We start from the raw sequence: 25,354 nt of genomic DNA, 5'->3' as shown, positions 1-25,354 counted from the left end.
CATCTCTGTGTTTGCTCAGAAGTATCTTTGAAAGTTTTAAGCCCAGTTCCCACATTTGCCAAGTCCTGCAGATGGTCCGACAAATTTATTGTCCTATATACAAAATATGTTCTTCAGTTTCATAATTTCGGCCAGAAACTGTTTGGTGAAGCTGTTTTAGGGCTATCCCAGGGTTCTGTTAGTGAACTACTCTCTAAACCAAAACCTTGGCACATGTTAAGCATCAAGGGGAGAGAACCCTTCATTAAAATGCACTTGTGGCTGAGCGATCCTCAAAATATTGATAGATTAAAAAGATCCCTTCACAGTTGGAATTTGAAAATGGGAAGGGGGAAACCCCCTTGCATTGCACACGTAACCATAGAAAACATTAGCTCTGTAAGCTTCCCAAAATAAGTGATATCAGGTGTTCTTCAAAAAGATTGGAAATGAAATGGGGTTTAACGTCCTACTGTTTTGCTCCGAACTGAGCTAATGAAGATGGGCATACGCCCGGAACAGCGGCACTACGGCCTACTCTTATATCAAACTCCAACTGTCAAGGGATCTTTTAGGTGCACGCCAATGTGGACACGGAACCTCTGTTTTTCGTGTCATCCGAATGACTAGACAGCTGTCCTTGTCAGGCCCTCCATCCTGCATCACTGACAAGGGGAAACCACGCCGTAAAATCTGGATGAACTTTCTCGGCCAATGCAGGGATCAAACACCTGACCTCAAGGCTAGCGAGCCAGCGTCTTACCCACTTAGCCACCGTGATCCCCCAAAATATTGGACATCATCAGGAGCCCATATTTCACAATATTGATTGGAATGGACCAATACAGAATTCTAATTAGTATTTAAAAATTCGAGTGTTATTGATAATACTGAGTGAGAGCTCCTTGAAATAATTGAGGAAAAACTTACTCTGTCTTTACTAAGAAACACACTATGATAATATGATGTAGGATTCTCTTTGTAGAATAGTTCTTGACTAGCAATAGAAAACAGATATAAACAATATCAGACGTTAAACATACATTATGCAAGAGCTAAATCTGCCAATTGCATATCTTTCTTTGGGCCTGAAATGTTATCTAAATTATTAATTAGACATTAATTAACTTATCCAGACCATAATCAACTCTCAATGGCATCGCTAGCCTGAGATGTTTTCTGGATTAGAATCCTATCTGCTGCTTAATGCTCATTGATAATTAAATCAAAAAATGGATAATCGAGACTATGTTTTTTTACCGTACAGACTTTAGTAATGATGATCGAGGCTAGACCCAAAATTCAATCCCTAAAATCTTGTTTCAGAGCGGATCAATTTGACTGAAATTTTCAGCAAATTCCCTTTACATTATCTGGTTTTTAGTTATTATAGTGAGAACTGCCATCTCTTTATCTAATCTCCCATAATGTATGTTTAAATAAAGCTATTTCAAACACACTCCTTATATGTATATATATATATATATATCATAGCATCATTCATTTATTTAGTGAACAATATATCTCTCAATTACAGAGATGTAATGAAATGGGATTTTAAGTCATACTTTTCTGTAATGACAACCCATGGACATAGGAACATCAGAATGACAACCCATGGACATCAGAGTGACAAGACATGAAGATAGGAACATCAGAATGACAACACATGGCGATAGGAACATTAGAATGACAACACATGGCGATAGGAACATCAGAATGACAACACATGGCGATAGGAACATCAGAATGACAACACATGGCGATAGGAACATTAGAATGACAACACATGGCGATAGGAACATCAGAATGACAACCCATGGAGATAGGAACATCAGAGTGACAAGACATGAAAAAGGAATATCAGAGTGACAAGACATGAAAAAGGAATATCAGAGTGACAAGACATGAAAAAGGAATATCAGAGTGACAACCCATGGAGATAGGAACTTCAGAATGCAAATTTTTACTTCCTTTCACGTCACGATACAAATTTCGAAAACATTTTTTTTATTAAACAATCGTAAATATTTGGGTAATCTTACTTCATTCCATCGTTGTTAAGAAAATGTAGGAGGAAAAATTTCTTGACAGGAACATATCGCCATCTATCCATTATAATATACGCCTGAAACAATTACAACGTTACCGGTATTAAACATACATTATGCCAGAGCTAAATCTGCCTATTTCAGTTCTTTCTTTAGGCCTTAAATGTTATCTAAATTATTAATTAGACATTAATTAACTTATCTAGACTATAATCAACTCTCGATGTCATTGCTAGCCTGTGATATTTACTGGATTTGAATCTGATCTGCTGCTCAACGCTCATTGATGATTAAATCCAAAAATGGATAATCAAGACTGTGTTTTTTATCGTACCGACTTTAGTAATGATGATCGAGGCTAGGCCTAGACTTCAAAAGCTAATATCTCTGTTCAGAACGGATCAATTTGACTGAAATTTTCATTAAATTCCCTTTACATTATCTAGTTTGTAACAATTACAGTGAGAACGGCCAGCTCTTTATCTAATCTCTCATAATGTATCTTTAAAGATACATTCCGATGAAAAAAGATTTATAGGTTAAAAGAATGGCAAATTTGGTATATATGGAAAGTAGAGACTCTCAATTTTACCAGAAAAAATTACAAAGTTTAAAGATGTATTCCCACACACAAAAACTATTTATAGGGTAGTTATTTCCAATAAAAGTACGGCAAATTTGGTATATCTGGAATGTAGAAACCCAATCTGTAGGGGTTTCCCATTTTAAAGGTACAACAAGCCAGGTGGTTCACATTTATCGCAAAAGTCTTTTGGGCAGAAAGTCAACCATTTTTCCAAAATGGATAACAAGAATGAATCAGAAAAAACGCCTTATTCCAAGAAAAAAAAACACAATATTAAAAATGTCCTAAAAACCCAAATGTCAAAATCTCACCTTCATATAGACAGGTTCTTTTCTCGATACAACCATTTCAAATTCTGTCCAGAATCCTCGTCTTTTGTTTAATATATCTTCCCATGGCCAACGTATCTCTTCATCTCCCATATAAACACCAAGTACAGGATAGGTCTTTCTCTGTATTAATTCACTTACATGGCTATGTACTATAAAATAATACAATGAGTTAAATATACAATGTAATGAGTTAAATATACAATAGAATGAGCTACATATACATAAGAATGAGCTAAATATACAATAGAATGAGTCAAATATACCATATGATGAGCTAAATATACAATAAATAAGCTAAATATAAAATAGAATGAGTTAAATATACAATAGAATGAGCTAAATATACAATGGAATGAGCTAAATGTATGATAGAATGAGCTAAGTATACAATAGAATGAGCTAAATATACAATAGAATGTGCTAAATATACAATAGAATGAGCTATATAAACAATGGAATGAACTAAATGTATAGAGAGAGAGAGAAATGGTGTTTAACGTCCACTCGACACAAACTAGGTCATTTCGGGACTAACATATGGTTTAACTTTATTTCAATAATTCGCTTGCGCGTAGGGGTCTTTAGCAGTGGGAGGAAACCGGAGGACCCGGAGAAAACCCACGAGGTTGGACAGGCGTACTAAATGTATGATAGAATAAGCTAAATACACAATAGAATAATGAGCAAGATATTACTCTATTGGACATAACAAAAAGTGCAAATGATTTTTTTTTTTCAAACACCTCAGCACCACCCATAATCTTTTGATGGGCCTCTTTATAATTTGATTCGGCCATCAGTTGAATTTGGTTTTTTTTGCTTACTTAAATGTTAATTAATCAACTTGAGTGGATTAAGTCATGAAAAGTTAGAAGTTGTCACAAAAATATGCGATCGGGAAAGGCGACTTTATTTTTATGAATGCAAATATTTCAGGTTTTTAATGAGCATAGAGTATTAGGGTTAGAAAATACTGACCTATTTTAGCAAAGAGTTGTCTAACTTCCCCCTCACATCCAGTAGGTCCTTGTATATAATAATGTTCCTCTATAGTTATATCTATTATATAGGGTTGTAATTTACCATAATATACTGTATTACCACTAATACCAGGACATATACCAACCTATATATAATATAGTTATATCTATAGTTATATCTATGGTTATATAGTGTAATATAGTTATATCTATTAGTATCTATTAGTGTAATATACTGTATTACCACTAATACCAGGACATATACCAACCTATATATAATATAGTTATATCTATAGTTATATCTATGGTTATATAGTGTAATATAGTTATATCTATTAGTATCTATTAGTGTAATATACTGTATTACCACTTATACCAGGACATATACCAGCCTATATATAATATAGTTATATCTATTAGTATCATATAGTTATATCTATTAGTGTAATATACTGTATTACCACTAATACCAGGACATATACCAACCTATATATAATATAGTTATATCTATAGTTATATCTATGGTTATATAGTGTAATATAGTTATATCTATTAGTATCTATTAGTGTAATATACTGTATTACCACTAATACCAGGAGATATACCAACCTATATATAATATAGTTATATCTATTATATAGGGTTGTAATTTACCATAATATACTGTATTACCACTAATACAAGGACATATACCAACCTATATATAATATAGTTATATCTATTAGTATCATATAGTTATATCTATTAGTGTAATATACTGTATTACCACTAATACCAGGACATATACCAACCTATATATAATATAGTTATATCTATAGTTATATCTATGGTTATATAGTGTAATATAGTTATATCTATTAGTATCTATTAGTGTAATATACTGTATTACCACTAATACCAGGAGATATACCAACCTATACATAATAAAGTTATATCTATTATATATGGTTTTAAAATACAGATGTGACATCATCCTTTGATGTTAGCGTACCATTATTTCAAATAATGATACCGAAGAAATTTTGGACCCACATGACGTATTTAAGTGCAAGTTTCTGTATTTTAAGTTGTTTAATGGTCTCGAGCTTAAGACATTGTGTAACATATTGAAACAACAGCTCGCAACTAACGCCCCTCATGTTGTTTCAATATATTACTTAATGGACGACTGTATTATGAATAAAGAACCTCTGATTCGTGATGTGATTGGTGCCATCTTGGAATTATGAAATGCATAAATCGTTGTGCGTAAATGTCCAAAGAACAGGCATGATACGTTTCATGTCAATCAGCTTGAAATAGACAGGGTCTTAGGTTGTTCTCTAGCTAATAAATGTTCCATGTAATTCTATTTGATGAGTTCTCCAGCTAACAAATGTTCTTAGGTTGTTCTCTAGCTAATAAATATTCCATGTAATTCTATTTGAGGAGTTCTCTAGCTAACAAATGTTCCATGTAATTGTATTTGAGAAGATCTCCTGCTAACAAAATATTCCATGTTCCATGTAATTTGAGTTCTCTAGCTAACTAATTTTTCATATAATTTTATTCAAAGTGACCACCATGCACATAATATTATTTGGGGTGTTCTCTAGCTAACAAATGTTTCATGTAATTGTAGTTGAGGATTTTCCTAGCTAATAAATGTTCCATCTAATTGTATTTAAGGAAATCTGAAAACCGTTTTTGGCTTTCAGATACTTAAACCTTAATAGCTGAATTAATTTTAACCAGATTGGTTTGAATTAGCCGTAAAATGGATATAGTAACCATTGGCTATAAGTACATGCAATTAAGATTTTTATCTTATGTGGTCTTCAAGGAAATCTCCAGCTTACAAATGTTCCATTTAATCTTATTGGAGGAGTTCTCTAGCTAATAAATGTTACGTGTAATTGTATTTAAGGAAATCCCCAGCTTACAAATGTTCCATGTAATCTTATCTGAGGAGTTCTCTAGATAACCAATGTGCCATGTAATTTTATTTTGAAGAGAACACCATGCAATTAATTTTATTTGAGGAGTTCTCTAGCTTAGCAATGTTCCATATAATTTTCTACTCACCCGATAAGGTCCTTTTCTCTGTATATAATTTCTAGGCGTAAGATGTTTAGCTACAATCTGTGCTACACTGGTTATAGCATCTGGATCAACAATATTCATTATAGACAGGGGTCCTGTTAAAACAGAAATTGCAAATTTTCAAGTTATATTTTTAAAATGTATTAAAATAAAGCCTTAAAATAGATGGTATCCATAAACAGTCCTACTTTGTTAAAGAATAATCCTATTAATCCTATAATTCACTATTGCCAGCTGAGAAATTGGCAAAAATATCATTACAGGGAAGGTAATTGTGTTGTTATTTCCTGTGTCATAGATTTTTAAGGGTGGGAAATAATGCCCATGATCGTATAATAGTGATTTGATAACCTATTGAGCAAAAGACATAGAAATAATTATGTTTTGACTTTCTTAGAAAATTTGAAATTCTCGCTTTAAAATAATAGACAGTTCCTGATAAAATAATAGAGATCCTGATAAAACCTCATCATCAACAATGAAATTTAACCCTTTAGCACCTGAACTGAACATAACTTCTGCTCCTTCTAGCACGTCAAACCACCCAACAAATCCGGTTAATTACGAACCAAATGCTAGTCAGTCATTTGTCTGCTAGTCTGTGATATCACCCTAGGTGGAAGCAAACATAAAGCCATTTGAACGAATGAACATGAGTAAATGCAGTCGGCAGTCTTTGTTTTTCGACTAAGAAAAATGACGCAAATTTCTTCTCATCCTTCATGTGTATTCAAATTCTGGATGATCTACCAGTAGTTATTCATTTCTCTGCTAGTCTGTGATATCAGCCTCGGTCGAAGTGGACATTAAAACCCAGGAACATCAGTCATTTGCAGTCACCAGTCTCTATGTTCTACCCGAGAAAAATACTGCAAGTTTCAACTCATCCTTCATGTGTATATAAATTCTGGATGACCTAGTAGTGTTCAAGAGTTTAAAAGAAATAAATTACCATATATTTCAGTAGCAGGAATTTGGTAAACAAAATTCTCTGAATCGACAAGTTTTGGTGAATTTCCTGTTACTCTTTCTAACACAGCAGACGGTTGTTCATAACATAAATCCATTCTAAAATATACAAATATATATATAAGCAGAATTAAAAAAAAATATCTAAATTTTCTGCTTTGAAGCTCATTTGACACAAACTAGGTCATTCTAGGACTAACATATGGTTCAAATTAGCTGGCACGTAGGGGTCTTTAGAAGTGGGAGGAAACCGGAGGACCCAGAGAAAACCCACAAGATTGGACTGGTGACCCTACTCCTTGTCACGCCACTTGACTCAATGACAGACCTTGTGATTTCATGCTCACACGTTAAACCACTAGACCACCCAACCCCTCTTTCTTACTAGTAAGCGAGAGGGAGGAATGGGGTTTAACATCCTCTCGACACAAAGTAGGTCATTTCGGGACTAACACATGGTTCAAATTTATTTCAATAATTCGCTTGCGCGTAGGGGTTCAAATTAGCTGGCACATAGGGGTCTTTAGAAGTGGGAGGAAACTGGAGGACCCGAAGAAAACCCACAGGGTTGAATAGGTGACCCTACTCCTTGTCACGCCACTTGACTCAATGACAGACCTTGGGATTTCATGCTCACAAGGTTAAGGCACTAGCCGACATGGTTTCCCCTTTTCAGTGAGGCAAGACATAGGGCCTGACAAGGACAGCTGTCAAGTCGTTCGTAGGGGACGAAAACCTGAGGTACCGTGTATACATTGGCGTGCACGTAAAAGATCCCTTTGCAGTTGGAATTCAATATAAGAGTAGACCATAGTGCCACAGCCCAGGCAAAATTTCCCTCATACCACACTGTATGGCATATGCCCTTCTTCACTAGCCCAGTTGGAGCAGAACAGTAGGACGATAAACTCAATTTTATTTGATTTAAACCACTAGACCACCCAACTCCCTCTTCCTCACTAGCAAGCAAGTTACATTTAAATACTTACTTCATAGCACATTGTCTAAGTCTGGTAATTAATCTGGCGTAAGGATTTGGTGGTATATAATCCCCTGTATATACTTCTACTAGAAACTTATACCATGTTTCATCTAGATGACTGTCAATCATATACTATATACATACAAATATAATCATACATTATTCTTATTATATATACAAATACACTCATACATTATTCATAGTCTTACAATCTGATTAAAACACAGATCCTATTTCATTTCGTTTTTTCTAGTTCAAAATTTTGTCTTACTTGTCTTCATATCCTTCTTTCTAGTTGATGTGAGGAATTAGCCAGTGAAACTGTCTGTTACAGTGAGTTTTTGCCATGCTCTGCACAGAACTGTGGGTAAACCACTAGAGACTTCAACACTGATTGATTAATCAATGTCTGACGTCATAGGGTCAAAAGACGCTCGCATGACCTCCCACTATAACTTGTCAGATATTCATGTAGTAGAGGCCATCGAAAGTATAAAAAACTAAACGAAATATAGATCTGTTTTTTAATAAGATAGGCTGTTCTATATCCCTCCCCCTGTTGACATGTACATTGTCCTGATTGTAACTCACCTTCATTAAAACAGATTCTGTTGACATGATTTTAGGAGACGTATCTCGTTCTATACACATCTGTACATTTATAACTGAAAAATTAAAATAGCCGATATATTCCACTAGACAAGACCTATTACTCACATCTTAATCCATGCTAAAATGTAATTATTTTAAAACATTACATTAAGAAAAGAAAACCAAAATATCAATGAGGCCAATCAAAATATTTTTATCCAATACTTATAGGTGGGTGGTGCTGGTTTGTTTATGTCATCTGAAGAGGATGCCAGATGGTGTGAAATTTTGAATTCCTCAAATCCTTATAGAGATTTCACTTCCTCGATATTGTAGTATACAATAAATTCCTCGATCCCTCAAATGGCCATCAGCAACTTCGAGCCAGTGGCTCTTCAATATCTACGAAGTCTATTTTATCATTGAAAGCTATGGCACAGTCGTATGGAATTTAATTTTAAAGCCATGTGTCTTTCATGGACAAATGAATAAAAACATTTGAAAGTTAGTTATAGAAAAAAAACCCTACAAATTGTGCTATGAAGAAATACGACAGTGCCGTATCAGCTTATATCCAACAAAAAAAAAAACAAACCGAATATATAATACAGTAATTTATTCAGGAATATTACTGACATGAATTTCAAGCCGGTACATGAATTAAATATGGAAAATTTTCCGAACGGTGTACCTATTTGTCGTTATTTTTGTGGTAATCACATACATTAGAATATAAGACATTCTCCATAAAAAAATTACCAAGAATTATTTTTGTTGAAGTATGGTTATATTAAAGGGAATGGAAGCTTAAAATTTTAAAACCCTGTTCCTACCGGAACCTTATTTGACCCAATTCTGACCGGTTCGTTTCAAAATGGATTAATAACCCAGCTACGAAGTCCCCTTTAGGCCAATACAAATTAATTACTAGAGTTTCTGGGTCTTGACTTGATAAATAAATAGCCACTGTGATTGTGAATGATATTTTTGTATAAAATTTCAAAATGTGAAAAGGTGTAGCATTTTGGTCCTTAAGACAATATTGGTTCTTTGAAGAATTGTTGCTTCACTCTGTCTATAGAGTCAAATCACATGCACTTAATGAAGAGGAATATATAGTTATACATAAAAAACAGTGTCAAAATATCCATCAAATTCTATCTGTTTATTGACCTATGGTTGGTAGACCAAATAAGGTAATGTTTCCTCCTCTTGTCTTGTGAAATAAAGAGGTTTATTCCATATTTGGGATGGAAATTAACGTCAAGGCTATCTAAGACGTGCAGAAATTAGGGGGTTATAAAACAGGGTGTGGAGCAAGATTGGTCAGAGCTCACCCAGATATTCCAAGCAGCTATTATTATTGAGAACGAGGTACCTTCAAAGCCATTACAGCTTAACAATAAAGTTGTAAAACCATTTATTCTGTAGTGTTATAGATTACGATCACGAAGAAAACAAACACAAGGAAAGAAGTTTGATAGTACTACAAAGGGGAACTAAAACTTTTGAAAGAGAAAGCAAGTACTTTTTATTTTTAATTATATTTTTTTCCCCTAAGTAAATGTTATATTTACCACTAGTTTCATGTTTAATTATATCCTCTTCTTCAATACCATGTTTATATACATCATCTGTTTCCCACGCTCTCATTCCTGTCTGAAATAATATAGAACACCTCATTCCACTTCCTATTTCTTTTTGAGAGAGAGAGAGAGAGAGAGAGAAATGGGGATTAAAGTCCACTCGACACAAACTAGGTCATTTCGGGACTAACATATGGTCTACTTTTATTTCAATAATTCGCTTGCGCGTAGGGGACTTTAGCAGTGGGAGGAAACCGGAGGACCCAGAGAAAACCCACAAGGTTGTACAGGCGACCCTACTCCTTGTCATGTACAACCGGGGATTCGAAACCACGCCAGCTGACTCAATGACAGGCCTTATGATAAGTTTATGAAACTCACTTTTTTTTGTTCTCCTCTATCTCGTAATTTAGTCTGAGGTCTCTGCATATCATTGGGAAAGGTTGTCTGCATTTTCTCAATAAGCTCCTGAAATATCAATTCAAACATAACATACATGTTATGACTCTGAAATACTCAAAATTAAATTTCTTTTGTTGTATATTAAAGACATTTCTTTCATTCAGAAATGAGAGAGAGAGAGAGAGTTTAAGGTCCACTCAAAACAAACTAGGTCTTTTTTGGAACTAACATATGGTTCAATTTTATTTCAATAATTCGCTTGCACGGAGGGATCTTTAGCAGTGGGAGGAAACCGGTAGACCCACAGAAAACCCATGAGGTTGGACAGGCGACCCTACTCCTTGTCACGTACAACCCAGGAGTCAAAACCACGCCAGTTGACTCAATGACAGACCTTATGATACATTGCACACACACTAACCATTATAGGCCATCCAACTCCCCAAGATTAAAACACAGCTGTCGTTTCTTTGTTTGTTTGTTCAGGGTTGGTGGCTGAAATTTTGTGTATAGGGGTAGCTCGGAATAGGGACTAACTTAGGTCTGGTGGTGTTTCAACCTGTGCAGCGCAGGGACATCCGCTAGTTTCATAATAACAATTTAAGCTTTCAGGCCACCCAAAACTCCTGCTCTTTCTAAAGACTCAGAATCACATTAATAACTCTGAATACTGGTCATATACTAGTTCTGTGACAAATTGCAGACTAGGGAGCAAGTGGTTAGCGCTAAATGATAAGGCCAGCTCAATTTTTCGTCATAGGTCACGAGATGTAAACAAGGCTAACGCTAATCCCAACCCCAACCCTGGACCTAGACGATGAAAAGCAGATCGGATTCAAATCCAAAGAAAATCGGACACTAAATACTTACAACTAATTTCGGACACCATTTTAAACAATCTTCAGCTAATTGTATAGATAATGTCTGACAATATGAATTCATATTACGTAGAGTACCCACAATCTGAAATAATAATAATAATCTATTCATTTATAAAGTGGAACAAAATCCAACCAATGGCTACCCATAGGCACTTTACAATGCTTAGACCTGAAATTTATATTAGAGTTAACAGGATAGAGAGAGAGAGAGAGAGAGAGAGAGAGAGAGAGAGAGTGGTTAATGTCCAAACCAGGTAATTTCGAAATAACATATGGTTCAATTTTATTTCAATAATTTGCCTGGGCGTAGGGGTCATTAGCAGTGGAAGGAAACAGGAGGACCCAGAGAAAACCCACAAGGTTGGAGGGCAATCCTACTCCTTGTCACGTACAACCGGTGAATCGAAACCACGCCAATTGACTCAATGGCCCCTCCCAGGTAACAGATAAAAGTAAAAGATGAATTGCACATAAGAAGAGTAACAGGACAAAACCCATAAATAATAAAATAACTTTAAAAAGTTTGTCTTTGAAAGTAGTGATACTAGAACAGTCAATGAAAAAGAATGCTGACCAAAAGAACGATCAGGTATTTAATGAGTTTAAAAAATTTTGATTTGCGATCTAAGATTTGTACTGGGTTTATTACCATATAGTTTTAACATAGGAATAAAAGCAGAGATCTGTAAAGTCAAATAAATATATCATATTTAACACACGAAAAAAATATTATCTTATTATATAATAGACCTACTTTCATGATATGTGTTGCAGAACCAAAATGGAAATCATCCGGTGCCAGGAGGTCATCTATCTGAGCAGTTAAAACTTGACCGACTGTAACTATATCATTACTTCGTTCTTGTCTACAAAAAATATACAATTATATATTTATAGTTTGAAATGTGTTTAATCTTTATTACTGTAACTACCATTCAAAATAAATTGAAAGCTTCATTAATACAATTCTTAAAGATATGGTCTTAATTGTTAGATCTAAATATTAAGGCCACCTGCAGATTTTGTCAAGGTCACAAGATGTAAACAGGGCTAGCGCCCACCCTAACCTAACCCTATCCCTTACCCTAATCCACAATCTCGTCAACAATCATGTGCCCCAACCCTATTTACAAAGATAGGATTAACTGAAAACTGGATTGAATATTGAAATTATATTTAAACAGACCTGTCAGAACCAAAGGGGGAGGGGGCATCTGGATTGAATATTGAAATTGTATTTAAACACACCTGTTTGAAGTCTGAAGACCCCCAAATAATTTGCAAATATGTGTTCATTAGTTTTAAAAAAACACATTTTGGCTCATTACAGCCCCCCACACCCCCTTCCAAAATTGTGAATAATGACTTATAATATCAGAGAGAGAGAGAGAGAGAGAGAGAGAGAGAGAAAGAGAAATGGGGTTTACCATCCACTCAACACAAACTAGGTCATTACAGGACTAACATATGGTTCAATTTTATTTCAATAATTCCCTTGCACGTAGGTATTTTTAGCAGTGGGAGGAAACCGGAGGAAATGGAGGCGACCCTAATCGTTGTCACGCAAAACCCGGGAATCAAAACCATGCCAGTTGACTCAATGACAGACCTTATGATACAGTGCGCACACACTAACCATTCGGCTATCCAACCCCTTCTATAATATCAGTATGTTTCGTGACTTCTACAAGTAAGTAATTTTACTTACAGACTACTGGATAACAATTCTTCTATATCACATTTATATCTGGCTAGAAAATATCGTATAATATAAATATCGTCTGTCTACAAGAATAAACATATAAAAAAAATCATTTAACAATACAAAATATTATTTCAATAAACAATACTGACCTGCTTAAAAATGGAGGGAAATGGAGTTAAATGTCCGCTCAACTTGTTTTTGTTAGTAAATAACATGTAAATTTCTACCAGGTATTTCATGAAATAGCGAGGAAACCTGCAGACCCGGAGAAAAAACATGAAGTTGGGCAGGTGACCCTACTTCACATACAAGCTCGGGATCCAGTCTTGAACGATACTTGACACAAACTAGGTCATTTCGGGACTAACACATGGTTCAATTTTATTTCAATAATTCGCTTGCGCGTAGGGGTCTTTAGCAGTGGGAGGAAACCGGAAGACCCGGAGAAAACCCACGAGGTTGGACAGGCGACCCTACTCTTTGTCACGTACAACCGGGGAATCGAAACCCCGCCAGTTGACTCAATGACAGACCACATGATACAGCTCAGCGCACACGTGCTAACCATTCGGCCACCACCACCCCCCCCCCTGAACTCATGATACACCCTTATGATCAATTTGAGTAAATATTAGATAAATGCATGTATCAAGCTGTAATATGGTTAATTATAATCCAAAATTATGATAATAAACTTACATTAGCAAAACCCCGTAATAAGGCTCTAATAGATTTATTTTCTTCCATTATGAGATGCAGACGACCTGGGGTACCATGTAATAACCGATAAATTTCAAACAGAATACTCGGAGAATAAGACGACCTGTAGATAAAAAGATGTTAAAATTTATAAATGAAATGAAATGAAATGGGGTTTAACATCCTACTGTTCTGCTCCTAAGCTGGGATAACAAAGACGGGCATACGCCATACAGTAAGCTATGTGGGAAATTTTGCCCGGACAGTGGCACTACGGCCTACTCTTATATCGAAGTCCAACTGCCAAGAGATCTTTTAGGTGCACACCAGTGTGTACACAGGACCTCACTTTTCCGTCCCCTCTGAACGAAGAGACAGCTGTCCTTGTCAGGCTCTCAGTTCTGCACCACTGACAAGGGAAAAATACGCCGGAAAATCCTCCAACTTCCAGGCTAGCGAGCTAGCGTATTACTCACTTAGGCGCCATGACTCCCCTTTGGAAACTATAAACTGTTTCAAATAGTTTATTATAAACTATTACCTGTCCATTAATATTAATATTAAAGCACTATAAACTGTTTCAAATAATTCTGCAGTTGGACTCTGTTTGGCTATTCTTCTTTGAAAGTGTGATCTGAAAAATACAAATAGGTGTATATATGTGGGGTTTAATGGTCGACAGCAAGCCATTAAGTAATATAATGAAACAACAAGAAGGAAGTTAGTCCTGAGTGTTGTTTCAATATATTACGCAATGTCTTAAGCTCAAGACCATTAAACAACTTAACAAACAGACACTCGTACATGCTTTGCAATGAAATACGTCATGCAGGTCCAAAATTTCAACTAGTATAAATAATGTATGCTTGGCACATTGCCCGTACCATTATTTTAAATAATGATACCCAACACATATATATTTTAAGTGTATTTGATGTTGACCAAATTTGATATGATTTCCAGAAATCTGATCTCTGTCATGTTCAGAGAGAGAGAAATGGGGTTTAACGTCCACTCGACACAACTAGGTCATTTCGGGACTAACATGTGGTTTAATTTTATTTCAATAATTCGCTTGCGCATAGGTGTCTTTAGCAGTGGGAGGAAACCGGAGGACCCGGAGAAAATCCACGAGGTTGGACAGGCGACCCTACTCCTTGTCACGTACAACCGGGGATTCGAAACCATGCCAATCGACTCAATAACAGACTTTATGATACAGCGCGCGCACACTAACCATTCAGCCATCCACCCCCCCCCCCCCCTGTCATGTTCACACATTGTATCTCTGGAACAAATTCTAGAATTCTGAATATCAACTGGGTACAGCCTCTCAATAGGATTTGTGGTTTCACTAATCTAAATGATGCATATAAATTACACACAGATCAGATAACAATTTTTGGCATTAGAGCGTTTACAAACAAGGTTCAACAAAGTGAAATAAGGGCCATAACTCTAGACATAATAAACAGGATTCTTCTTTTTACTAATTTAAGTGACGCATATAAATTTCATACAGGGCCATAACTCTAGAAGTAATAAACGGAAATTATTGAAACTAAATAGGCCTCTTCATCTTACTAATGTCAACAACATAGATCAATTTTAAAACAATCGGATCATAACTTTTGGCGTTAAAGCGTTCACAGGGGTGACAGCTATATATGTCCACATTTCCATATGGGCGTATACAAACAAAGGCTCATTCGTATAAATTTTAGATTATGCGCTTACTTTAAAGGGGAGACAATCTGCCAGGCAAAAGGCCCACTTCCTGGATCGTCTCCTAATTTAAATCCATCTATTCTGATTTTCTTTGGTTTGTATCGTTCTAGTTGTTCATAGACGTGATTCTGTAGACCACTGACACCAGCTCCCATGGCACTAGACTGTCTTCTGGTACTACTCTGTCTAGTGGCACCACGAGCTGAAAAATATTGATGAAATGAAATGAAATAGGGTTGAACATGCTACTGTTATGCTTTGATTGGGCTAATGACAGGGGGAGGGGATGGATGGACCAATGGTTAGCGCGTGCACATTGAATCATAAGGTCTGTCACTGAGTTAACTGGCGTGGTTTCCATTCCCCGTTAGTATGAGACAAGGAGCAGGGTTTCCTCCCACTGCTAAAGACCCCTGCTAACGCAAACGAATTATTGAAATAAAATTAAACCATATTAGTTATTTGGATGGGACAAAAAAAACGAGGTCCTGTGTATACATCGGCGTACCTGTAAAAGATTGTACAGTGTACGCCAGTCTTTATTAGCCCAGTTGGAGCAAAACAGTAGGACATCAAACCCCATTTCATTTCATTTTTATACTCCATATAAACTTATACCCTGTATATTATGTAAAATACATTATGTGAGACATTAAACCCCATTTCATTTCATTTTTATACTCCATATAAACTTATACCCTGTATATTATGTAAAATACATAATGTGAGACATTAAACCCCATTTCATTTCATTTTTATACTCCATATAAACTTATACCCTGTATATTATGTAAAATACGTTATGTGAGACATTAAACCCCATTTCATTTCATTTTTATTTCATTTCATACTCCATATCAACTAATTCCCCCTGTAAAATATGTTATGTGAGACTTTAAACTCAATTTATTTTCATTTCATTTCATTTCATTTTTATACTCCATATCAACTTATACCCCGTAAAATACGTTATGTGAGACTTTAAACCCAATTTAATTTCGTTTCATTTTATACTCCATATAATATCTACCTAATCCTATATGTATATTCTATGAATGGAAAAACAGTAAAATATGACAATCCGACTTATACTCCACATTAATTTATACCCCTTAAATGAAATGAAATGAAATGGGGTTTAACGTCCTACTGTTCTGCTCCTATACTGGGCTAATGAAGACGGGCATTTGCCATACAGTGTGCTATGAGGTAAATTTTGCCTGGGCAGCGGCACTATCGCCTACTCTTATATCAAATTCCAACTGCCAAGGGATCTTTTACGTGCATTCCAATGTATACACGGGACCTCGGTTTTTCGTCTCATCCAAAGGACTAGACAGCTGTCCTTGTCAGGCCCCCCGTTCTGCACCACTGACAAGGGGAAACCATGTCGGAAAATTATACCCCTTAAAATATGACGATTCAACTTAAACCCTGTAAAATATGCTGATTCAACTTATACCCCGTAAAATATGACGATTAGATGTATACTCCACGTCGACTTACACTCCGTCAAATACTCTATGTGAGATATATTTACCTGATCCTATATGTATATTCTGTATATCAGCTTCTTCTGTCTGTGGTGTAAACACTGAGAAATAATGTTCAGCATGGGCCTGATTTAAAAATAAACCTTCGTGTAAAGATGACATCGGAAACTCGGAAAAACTGGACAAACTACAAAATATATAAAACTAAAATAAATCATTATTGTTAGCTAATTTCATTCATTTGTTGATCAAAAGCTTTATTTGTGTTTAATTCACATCAATAAACTATGAAAGTTATATTTATAGCACGACTTTCATGAGTTAACACGTTTAACCAGAGGCTGTAGGCCGAGGCGTTAAACCTATTAACGAATGAAGCGTGCTATAAATGACTTGTAACATGGACACCTGCTCAACATGCTTGTTGTTTTTGCACAGAAAACTACTCCACTTCAGTATAGGATTTCTACTAAAACTGGCGTAAACTAGCAAAAGTGTGCAATAACATTGAACATGTCTAGTTATTGCATGGTTAAGCACCACCCAATCTACTAGAGGGAAAACAATCGGCTTATTTAACGAAAAGAACAAAGGAAGATTTCCCGTCCATGTTACAATGGGGTTTAATGTCCTACTTTTCTGCATCAACCGGGCTAATGAAAGCTTTTTTTATGTGCACATCAACGTTTACACAGATGGACCTCGTGGGGGGGGGGGGGGGGGCTGTCCCATCCAAAAGACTATGCACACTTTTCCCATGAGTAAATAAGGTGAGGTCCCTAACAAGTGAAGATCAAGTTTTAAAATTCGCAAAGATTCTTCTTGGCCCACACCTGGATTCAAACCTAAACAAATGGCCGCTCAACGACGGCGGCCCCATTTTCTTATGTAAAAGCCGTGTTTGACTCTTGTCACTGGTGTGTGACAGAAGGCCTGTCAAGGGACAATATACAGTCTTTCAGATAGCAAGGAACACTGAGGTCCCGTGTATACATTGGCGTGCACATAAAAGATCCCTTGGCAGTTGGAATTCGATATAAGAGTATGCCATAGTGCCGCTGTCGGGGCAAAATTTCCCTCATAGCACACTGTATGGCATATGCCCATCTTCATTAGCCCAGTTCGGAGCAGAACAGTAGGAAGTTAAACTCCATTTCATTTCATTCGTATGAAAAGACAACATTTTTCTAGACACGTTCAACCCCATTTCTCCCTCTCTCCCATTCAGTCATCCAACCTCGCTACAATGAAGATAACATGACGATTACCCCTGTTCTTGAATGCTGTCTATTACTTCAATAAAATTTAACGCATACTGTTTTTGTCCGCGAACATATGATAGCTGATTAGGATCTAGTCTGAAGACACACTGAAATTCAAAATAAGTATTACTTTATTAGTTATAAGAATTAAAATAAAATTAAATTTGAAAGAATTACCTCCCTTGACAGAATCCAGGACGACATTTTCAATATATTTCAATCTACACAAGTTCACTGATTGAATTTCAAATCTAAAATAATCTGACATTCACAAGAGAATCTATCTTATTCAAATTCATTAACATATTAGTTAAAGATACATTATGAGAAATTAGATAAAGAGTTGGCAGTTCGTGCTATAATAGTTAAAAACTAGATAATGTAAAGGCAATTTGCTGAAAATTTCAGTCAAATTGCTCCACTCTGAACCGAGATATTAGCTTTTGAATTTTAGGCTAGTCTCCATCATCATTACTAAAGTCAGTACAATGAAACACAAACTCTCGATTATCCATTACAAAATGTATTCAAATTCAGAAAATAATTATCAAGAGTTAATAATTAACGTCTAATTAATAATTTAGATAACATTTGAGGCCTAAAGAAAGACCTGCAGTAGGCAGATTTAGCTCTTGCATAATGTATGTTTAATAACTTGCAATAGTGTCATAGTAACAGTCTTGAAAACAGAACAGGACTTAAAGATACATTATGGGAGATTCGATAACGAGTTGGCTGTTCTCACTATAATAGTTAAAAACTAGATAATGTAAAGGCAATTTGCTGAAAATTTCATTCAAATTGATCCACTATGAACTGAGAACTAAGCGATTGAAATTTCCGCCTAGCCTCGATCATCATTACTAAAGTGAGTACGATAAACAGCATAGTCTCGATTATCCATTTAATCGTTAAATCGTGAAGGAAAGTTATGCAGTAAATCGGCTCATAATCCACTAAAGATTGCAGGCTAGCGATGCCATCTAGAGTTGATTATGGTCTGAATAGGTTAATTAATGTCTAATTAATAATTTAGATAACATTTCAGGCCTAAAGAAAGTTCTGCAATAGAGAGATTTAGCTCTTACATAATGTATGTTTAATTTTGTTCTTTCAGTATTTAGTGACAATTTGTTCATAAACTCTTACCTCTACATAGATATATTTATTGCCAATAACAGCATCACTGACAGACTGTAAAAATGTTCCCTGAAATATGAGAGAGAGAGAGAGAAATGGGGTTTAACATCCACTCGACACAAATCAGGTCATTCATTACAGGACTAACATATGGTTCAGTTTTATATCAATAATTCCCTTGTACGTTCGGGTCTCTAGCAGTGGGAGGAAACTGAAGGACGGGGAGAAAACCTATTGGACAGGAGACCCCACTCCCTGTCACGTACAAGCGGGGAAGTGAAACCTTGTGATCAAACGTGCACACCATAACTATTCGCCCCCCCACCCCCACCCCAAGTTTTAAAATTATTTTTTTTACCCAAAAAGACAAGCAAGAAGTAAAATTTTACGTTCCTAAAGAACAGAATCTTATACCTTGTCTTCTTGAATACCTGCAGGATCCCAGAACGCCTGACTCCAGTCTTCTCTGGTTCCTTCTCCAATACGTACAGGTACATTTACACCTGACAAAAATATTTAATTCAAAAATATTTAAATGCTGAAATTTGATCAATTTATGGGAACAATCTGATTCAAATACAGATCTATATTTCGTTTCGGATTTTTATACTTTAGATGGCGTACACTCCATGAAGATCTGAAAAGTTATAGCGATAGGTCACGTCAGGGGTCAAAAGACCGACTTATGACCCTATGATGTCAGACATTTGATTAACCAATCAGCATTGATGTTACTAGTGGATTACCCACAGTTCCGTGCAAAACACGCCTAAAGCTCGCCGTAACAGACCGTTTCATTGGCTTATCCCTGACACCATTCAGAACATGAGTTAAATAACAAGTCTTCCAGATCCAAGTGTAGTAAAGACAAGTAAAACGAAATTTTGAACTATAAAAACGAAACAAAATAATGATCTGTGTTTTAACCAGATTGAACATGGGTATTAGTCTAAAAACATCAATGATATTCATACATTGAATTTCAAGACCGTCGCTAAATGGTATAAATGAAATGAAATAAGGTTTAACGTCCTACTGTTCTGCTCTGACTGGGCTAATGAAGACGGACACATGCCAGAAAGTATGCCATTAGGGAATACGGCCTATTCTTATATCGAATTCCAACTGTCATGGGATCTTTTATGTGCACACCAATCCGAATGACTAGACAGCTGTCCTTGTCAGGCCCTAATACCTTGGTATCTTTTAGGGCAAAAATTATTGATAGAAGGAATTAGAAGTAATATAATAAAAATTCCTCCAATACCCACCTAGTATTCTGTGGTTTGGATCTCTGTACATAGAATCAATGTCTTTCATTATATTATTAATAAACAAAGGCACTCCCTGTTAATACAAGACAAACATTTACTAACATTATTAAAGACACCATCCTGATTTGAACAGTGTCTCAAAAATAAAAGTCCATTTACGTATGAAATTTAAGCGCCAAAATATAGAGGAATGGTGTATTTATCTTGTCTCAAAATTTCAGCTCAAAATATTGACTTGTAACCCTTTTAAAATTTAGGGTCAATTTTTTCGTTGGGTTACCCAATAATCGATTACTGTTCCTTTGGAGGTCTATACAGTGCTGTACTTGATAACGAAAGGTAAATTTCACCTACACGTTATTTTCATAAAATAAAAGTCTTGGGACACCGGTGGGTTTAACTTGTTTGAAAACGTAGCACGTATACTGAGTTAGTTGCTCGGCTCTAAGGTAGAGGTTTTTAGGGGCCTTTAACACAAAATTACGCAGTTTTATTCTTCAAAATATAATCGAAATTGGCCCTTTAAACAATGACACGGACAGGGTCAATTCTGAACTAACAGATGATACAAAGTTCAATAATTTGCTTGTGTGTAGGGGAGAACCTGTTGAATACCCTACTCCTTGCGATCGTAACAATGTCACTTGACTCAATGACAGACCTTATGATCTAAAGTCTACGAGTTAATCCTGACTATAAGTAAGACATATATACCTGTTGAACTGAAGGACCAGATATGATATACGTTATTCTAAGTTGTATCAGATGAGACTGGGAATAGAAGGATCCTAGAAATATCGTTGTTCCAACTAGAGCTACCATAGCTTGAACCTAAATAAAACATAATCGTTACAACTAGAGCTACCATAGCTTGAACCTAAATAAAACATAATCGTTACAACTAGAGCTACCATAGCTTGAACCTAAATAAAACATAATCGTTACAACTAGAGCTACCATAGCTTGAACCTAAATAAAACATAATCGTTACAACTAGAGCTACCATAGCTTGAACCTAAATAAAACATAATCGTTACAACTAGAGCTACCATAGCTTGAACCTAATTAAAACATAATTGTTACAACTAGAGCTACCATAGCTTGAACCTAAATAAAACTTAATCGTTACAACTAGAGCTACCATAGCTTGAACCTAAATAAAACATAATTGTTACAACTAGAGCTACCATAGCTTGAACCTAAATAAAACATAATTGTTACAACTAGAGCTACAATAGCTTGAACCTAAATAAAACATAATTGTTACACTAGAAATATAGTTGTTCCAACTAGAGCTACCATAGCTTGAACCTAAATAAAACATAATTGTTACACTAGAAATATTGTTGTTCCAACTAAAGCTACCATAGCTTGAACCTAAATAAAACATAATCATTATATTAGATAGAAGAATTAATTTGGGTTGGATGAGGGAATGAGAAGTTAACAACAGGTTTCCATAATGAGAGAGAGAGAGAGAGAGAGTGAGAGACAGAGAGAGGGGTGTTAACATCCACTTGACACAAACTATGTCATTTCGGGACTAAAATATGGTTCAATTTTATTTTGATAATTCGCCTGCGCATAGGGAAATCAGAGGACTCAGAGAAAACACACGAGGTTGGACAGGCGACCCTACTCCTTGTCATGTACAACCCAGGAATCAAAACCATGCAACAACCATTTGGCCATCCAACCCCCCAAAAGCAATATCAAGAAAAGTTATTATGAATTTACTGTGTAGTCTTCATCATCAAGTATTTCTTCTGTTTTAGGTGTGATGTTATCAACCAGCCATTTATAATGTAATAATGTTGTTGGATTTACTGTAGGTAAAATACTGGATAATCCCCACACACATGGATTCTCTCTCAGTGTATAAAGATTTAATATATTGGTTTCTTGCAACATACGACCTGTCAATATAAATATATTAAACATACATTATGCAAGAGCTAAATCCTCCTATTGCAGGTCTTTCTTATGGCTTCAAATGTTATTTAAATTATTATCTAGAAATTTATTAACTAGTTAGACAATACTTAAAGGAGCTAAATCGCTAATATTTTGGACCTAGAAATTGACACAAATAGGTCGTAACGCATAGAATAAGTAATAGGAATATATATAAACTGATTTACATTCAATCGTTTCCATTTTTACTCTAATTTAAAATCAGTTACGTTCGGCGAAATATGTCAGAAGTCTCAATCGAATGAAAATTTCTAGCGTCTGGTTATTCTAGTCTACATTGTATTTATTGCGCATACTCTCCCGATATGAATATGCCGTCACCGTTTGACATGACTTTTTGAATGTCTAGCCTCGTTCTTCGAGTGCCTTGAATATCAGAAGCCCATCTTTTCCCGGTAAGATCACAACATCAATTTTGTTTTAAATTGACAAATAATTCATGTTTTCAATGTCGGAGATTTTGGATGATATTGAGTTAGAGACTTAGCTACTTTAACTAATTAAAAGTCTATATAACATTTCAGGCCTAAAGAAAGACCTGCTATAGGCAGATTTACCTCTTGCATGATCAATTTGAATAAAACTTTTCATGGCAAAAATTAAGCCATGAAAAACTAGATATTGTTCTAGAAATACAAATGACGTCTATAAATTCTATGGCCTGTGGTCTTAAGTCTATACCTAACATATAATACAATGCTCTTATATGAAAACATAAGACAATGGAATCCTTACAATCAAACCTAACTAATGCTAGGTTCCAACTGTCATGCGATGCGTTACGATAGGATTGCCCCCTTCGAGTCCACGATCTGGTATGTGCAGATATGCTCGGATTCGTTTCGATATGATCAACAGGATTTCTACGAATGACCTCAATATTTGATAAGACCTGATAGGATCACCACGACTACTCCACGATTAAAATCACTATATCCATCGTAGCGCGAATCGTGATAGTGGGAAGCTAGCATAACATATGCATCATAAAAAGTCTGTGAAACCTAACCTCTCTCTGTAGCATGATTAAAAGATTGCATCCAAAACTTTAATATTATGACAATAATTTGGGTACTAATCAACAAATAATTTTATTTCAATTCTAAATAATTGATTTTTAAAATAATCTTACCAAGAGCCATTTCTATCCTCTCTATTGTATCTGACTCCAAATAAAATCTACAATAAAAAAAAAATCACCACAATTTACAAATTATCTCCCTTTAGTGTGTCAAGGGAGATAATTGTTAAAGCACCATTAAACATATTACGCAGTCCTCCAGTATACACACTACTCTAGAATGCAAATAAAAGAATTCTTGGCAGTTGGAAATCAAAGAAAAGAAGGTAGAAATGCAGCTGTCCAGGCCAAATTCTCCCAGTTGAATTGTAAATGTAATCATTGAAATAAAAAATACCTCAATGGCGTACACGTAAAAGAACCTTGGCGGTTAGAATTTCATGATGAGCAGGCAGAAACAGAACTATTTGGGTAAAATTCTTGCCATGTACACCAAGGAGTTTGGATGGTTTTGGATCATATGGTCTGTCGTTGAGTCAAGTGATCATGGTTTCGATCCAACTCTTGTATGGGACAAAACAGAGGGGCGCCTGTCTAAACTCATGGGTTTTCTCCTGGTCCTCTGGTTTCCTCCTACTGCTCAAAGACTCCTACACTCAATGTTAATTCCGGAACGACCTAGTTTGTGTCAAGTGGAAGTTAAACCCCATTTCTCTCTATGCATGTGTTAGTCTCAAAATAACCAACACATTAAGTTGACAAGGCGTTAAAACACCATTCTACCTATAATTTACCTCTCTGAAAATTTTCTCATCCTAACAACAAAACCAGCGTATGGATTATACGGTAGATCCGTTCTGTTCAATAATCTGTCCAACACCAATCTAAAATTAGCATCTAATCCGGTCTTTTCTAAATATTCCCGTATTTGGTTGTTTAGTCGAGCGTTTGGACCAGATGGTACGTCATATTTCGCTCTTGCTAAGATTTCTGATGCCTGAAAATAAGAAGACAATCAATAAAACTGAATAAGATCAAGCTATTTACACATCAGGCCATTTGTCGTTCTCTACGAAATATATTTAGACCATTAATAGTTTGTTATTTTGACGGAGGGGCTGACAAGGAAAGCTGTCTAGTCGTTCGGATGGGACGAAAAACCGACGTCCCGTGTACACATTGGCGTGCACGTAAAAGATCCCTTGGCAGTTGGAATTCGATATAAGAGTAGGCCGTAGTGCCGCTGTCCGGGCAAAATTTCCCTCATAGCACACTGTGTGGCGTATGCCCGTCTTCATTAGCCCAGGTTAGGAGCAGAAAAGTAGGACGTTAAACCCCATTTCATTTCATTTCATTTCATTTGTTATTTTGATAAATTTGGATTAAAGGCTCTGTGCACTGTTTTCATTTTGTGGAAAATATCATATTTTTCATAATTTATTCACTACTTAAAGTAGCTAAGTCTCTAACTCAATATCATCCAAAATCTTCGACATTAAAAACACGAATTATTTGTCAATTTAAATCAACATTGATGTTGTGATCTTACGGGGAAAAGATGGGCTTCTGACATCCAATAATTAAGACAAAATAAACATTTTACCTTTGGTACATGAATCGTGTACCATGGTGCATTT

At 35.6% G+C, this 25,354-nt stretch overlaps 1 protein-coding gene across 1 annotated transcript in view; it reads right to left on the bottom strand.

Annotated features, from left to right (window-relative positions):
* Positions 1-25,354, bottom strand: part of LOC126824019 (uncharacterized) — a 35,472-nt gene that overhangs the window by 7,468 nt on the left and 2,650 nt on the right. The window contains exons 3-27 of the mRNA XM_050553119.2: positions 24,512-24,714; positions 23,829-23,875; positions 22,460-22,638; positions 21,437-21,553; positions 20,720-20,795; positions 19,863-19,951; positions 19,458-19,517; positions 18,315-18,415; positions 17,094-17,233; positions 15,563-15,755; positions 14,367-14,459; positions 13,826-13,949; positions 13,130-13,206; positions 12,176-12,287; positions 11,411-11,503; positions 10,520-10,606; positions 10,130-10,211; positions 8,553-8,626; positions 7,969-8,093; positions 6,963-7,078; positions 5,993-6,105; positions 3,927-4,074; positions 2,928-3,097; positions 2,025-2,107; positions 910-976 (exon numbers count right to left, since the gene is read on the bottom strand). Coding sequence (XP_050409076.2) covers positions 910-976; positions 2,025-2,107; positions 2,928-3,097; positions 3,927-4,074; positions 5,993-6,105; positions 6,963-7,078; positions 7,969-8,093; positions 8,553-8,626; positions 10,130-10,211; positions 10,520-10,606; positions 11,411-11,503; positions 12,176-12,287; positions 13,130-13,206; positions 13,826-13,949; positions 14,367-14,459; positions 15,563-15,755; positions 17,094-17,233; positions 18,315-18,415; positions 19,458-19,517; positions 19,863-19,951; positions 20,720-20,795; positions 21,437-21,553; positions 22,460-22,638; positions 23,829-23,875; positions 24,512-24,714 — 2,769 coding nt within the window. The remainder of the gene's footprint in view (positions 1-909; positions 977-2,024; positions 2,108-2,927; positions 3,098-3,926; positions 4,075-5,992; positions 6,106-6,962; positions 7,079-7,968; positions 8,094-8,552; positions 8,627-10,129; positions 10,212-10,519; positions 10,607-11,410; positions 11,504-12,175; positions 12,288-13,129; positions 13,207-13,825; positions 13,950-14,366; positions 14,460-15,562; positions 15,756-17,093; positions 17,234-18,314; positions 18,416-19,457; positions 19,518-19,862; positions 19,952-20,719; positions 20,796-21,436; positions 21,554-22,459; positions 22,639-23,828; positions 23,876-24,511; positions 24,715-25,354) is intronic.

This window comes from Patella vulgata, chromosome 6 (genome assembly GCF_932274485.2).
Source record: "Patella vulgata chromosome 6, xgPatVulg1.2, whole genome shotgun sequence".
Classification (NCBI taxonomy): Eukaryota; Metazoa; Mollusca; class Gastropoda; family Patellidae; genus Patella; species Patella vulgata.
This window is presented reverse-complemented; position numbering and strand designations above follow the sequence as displayed.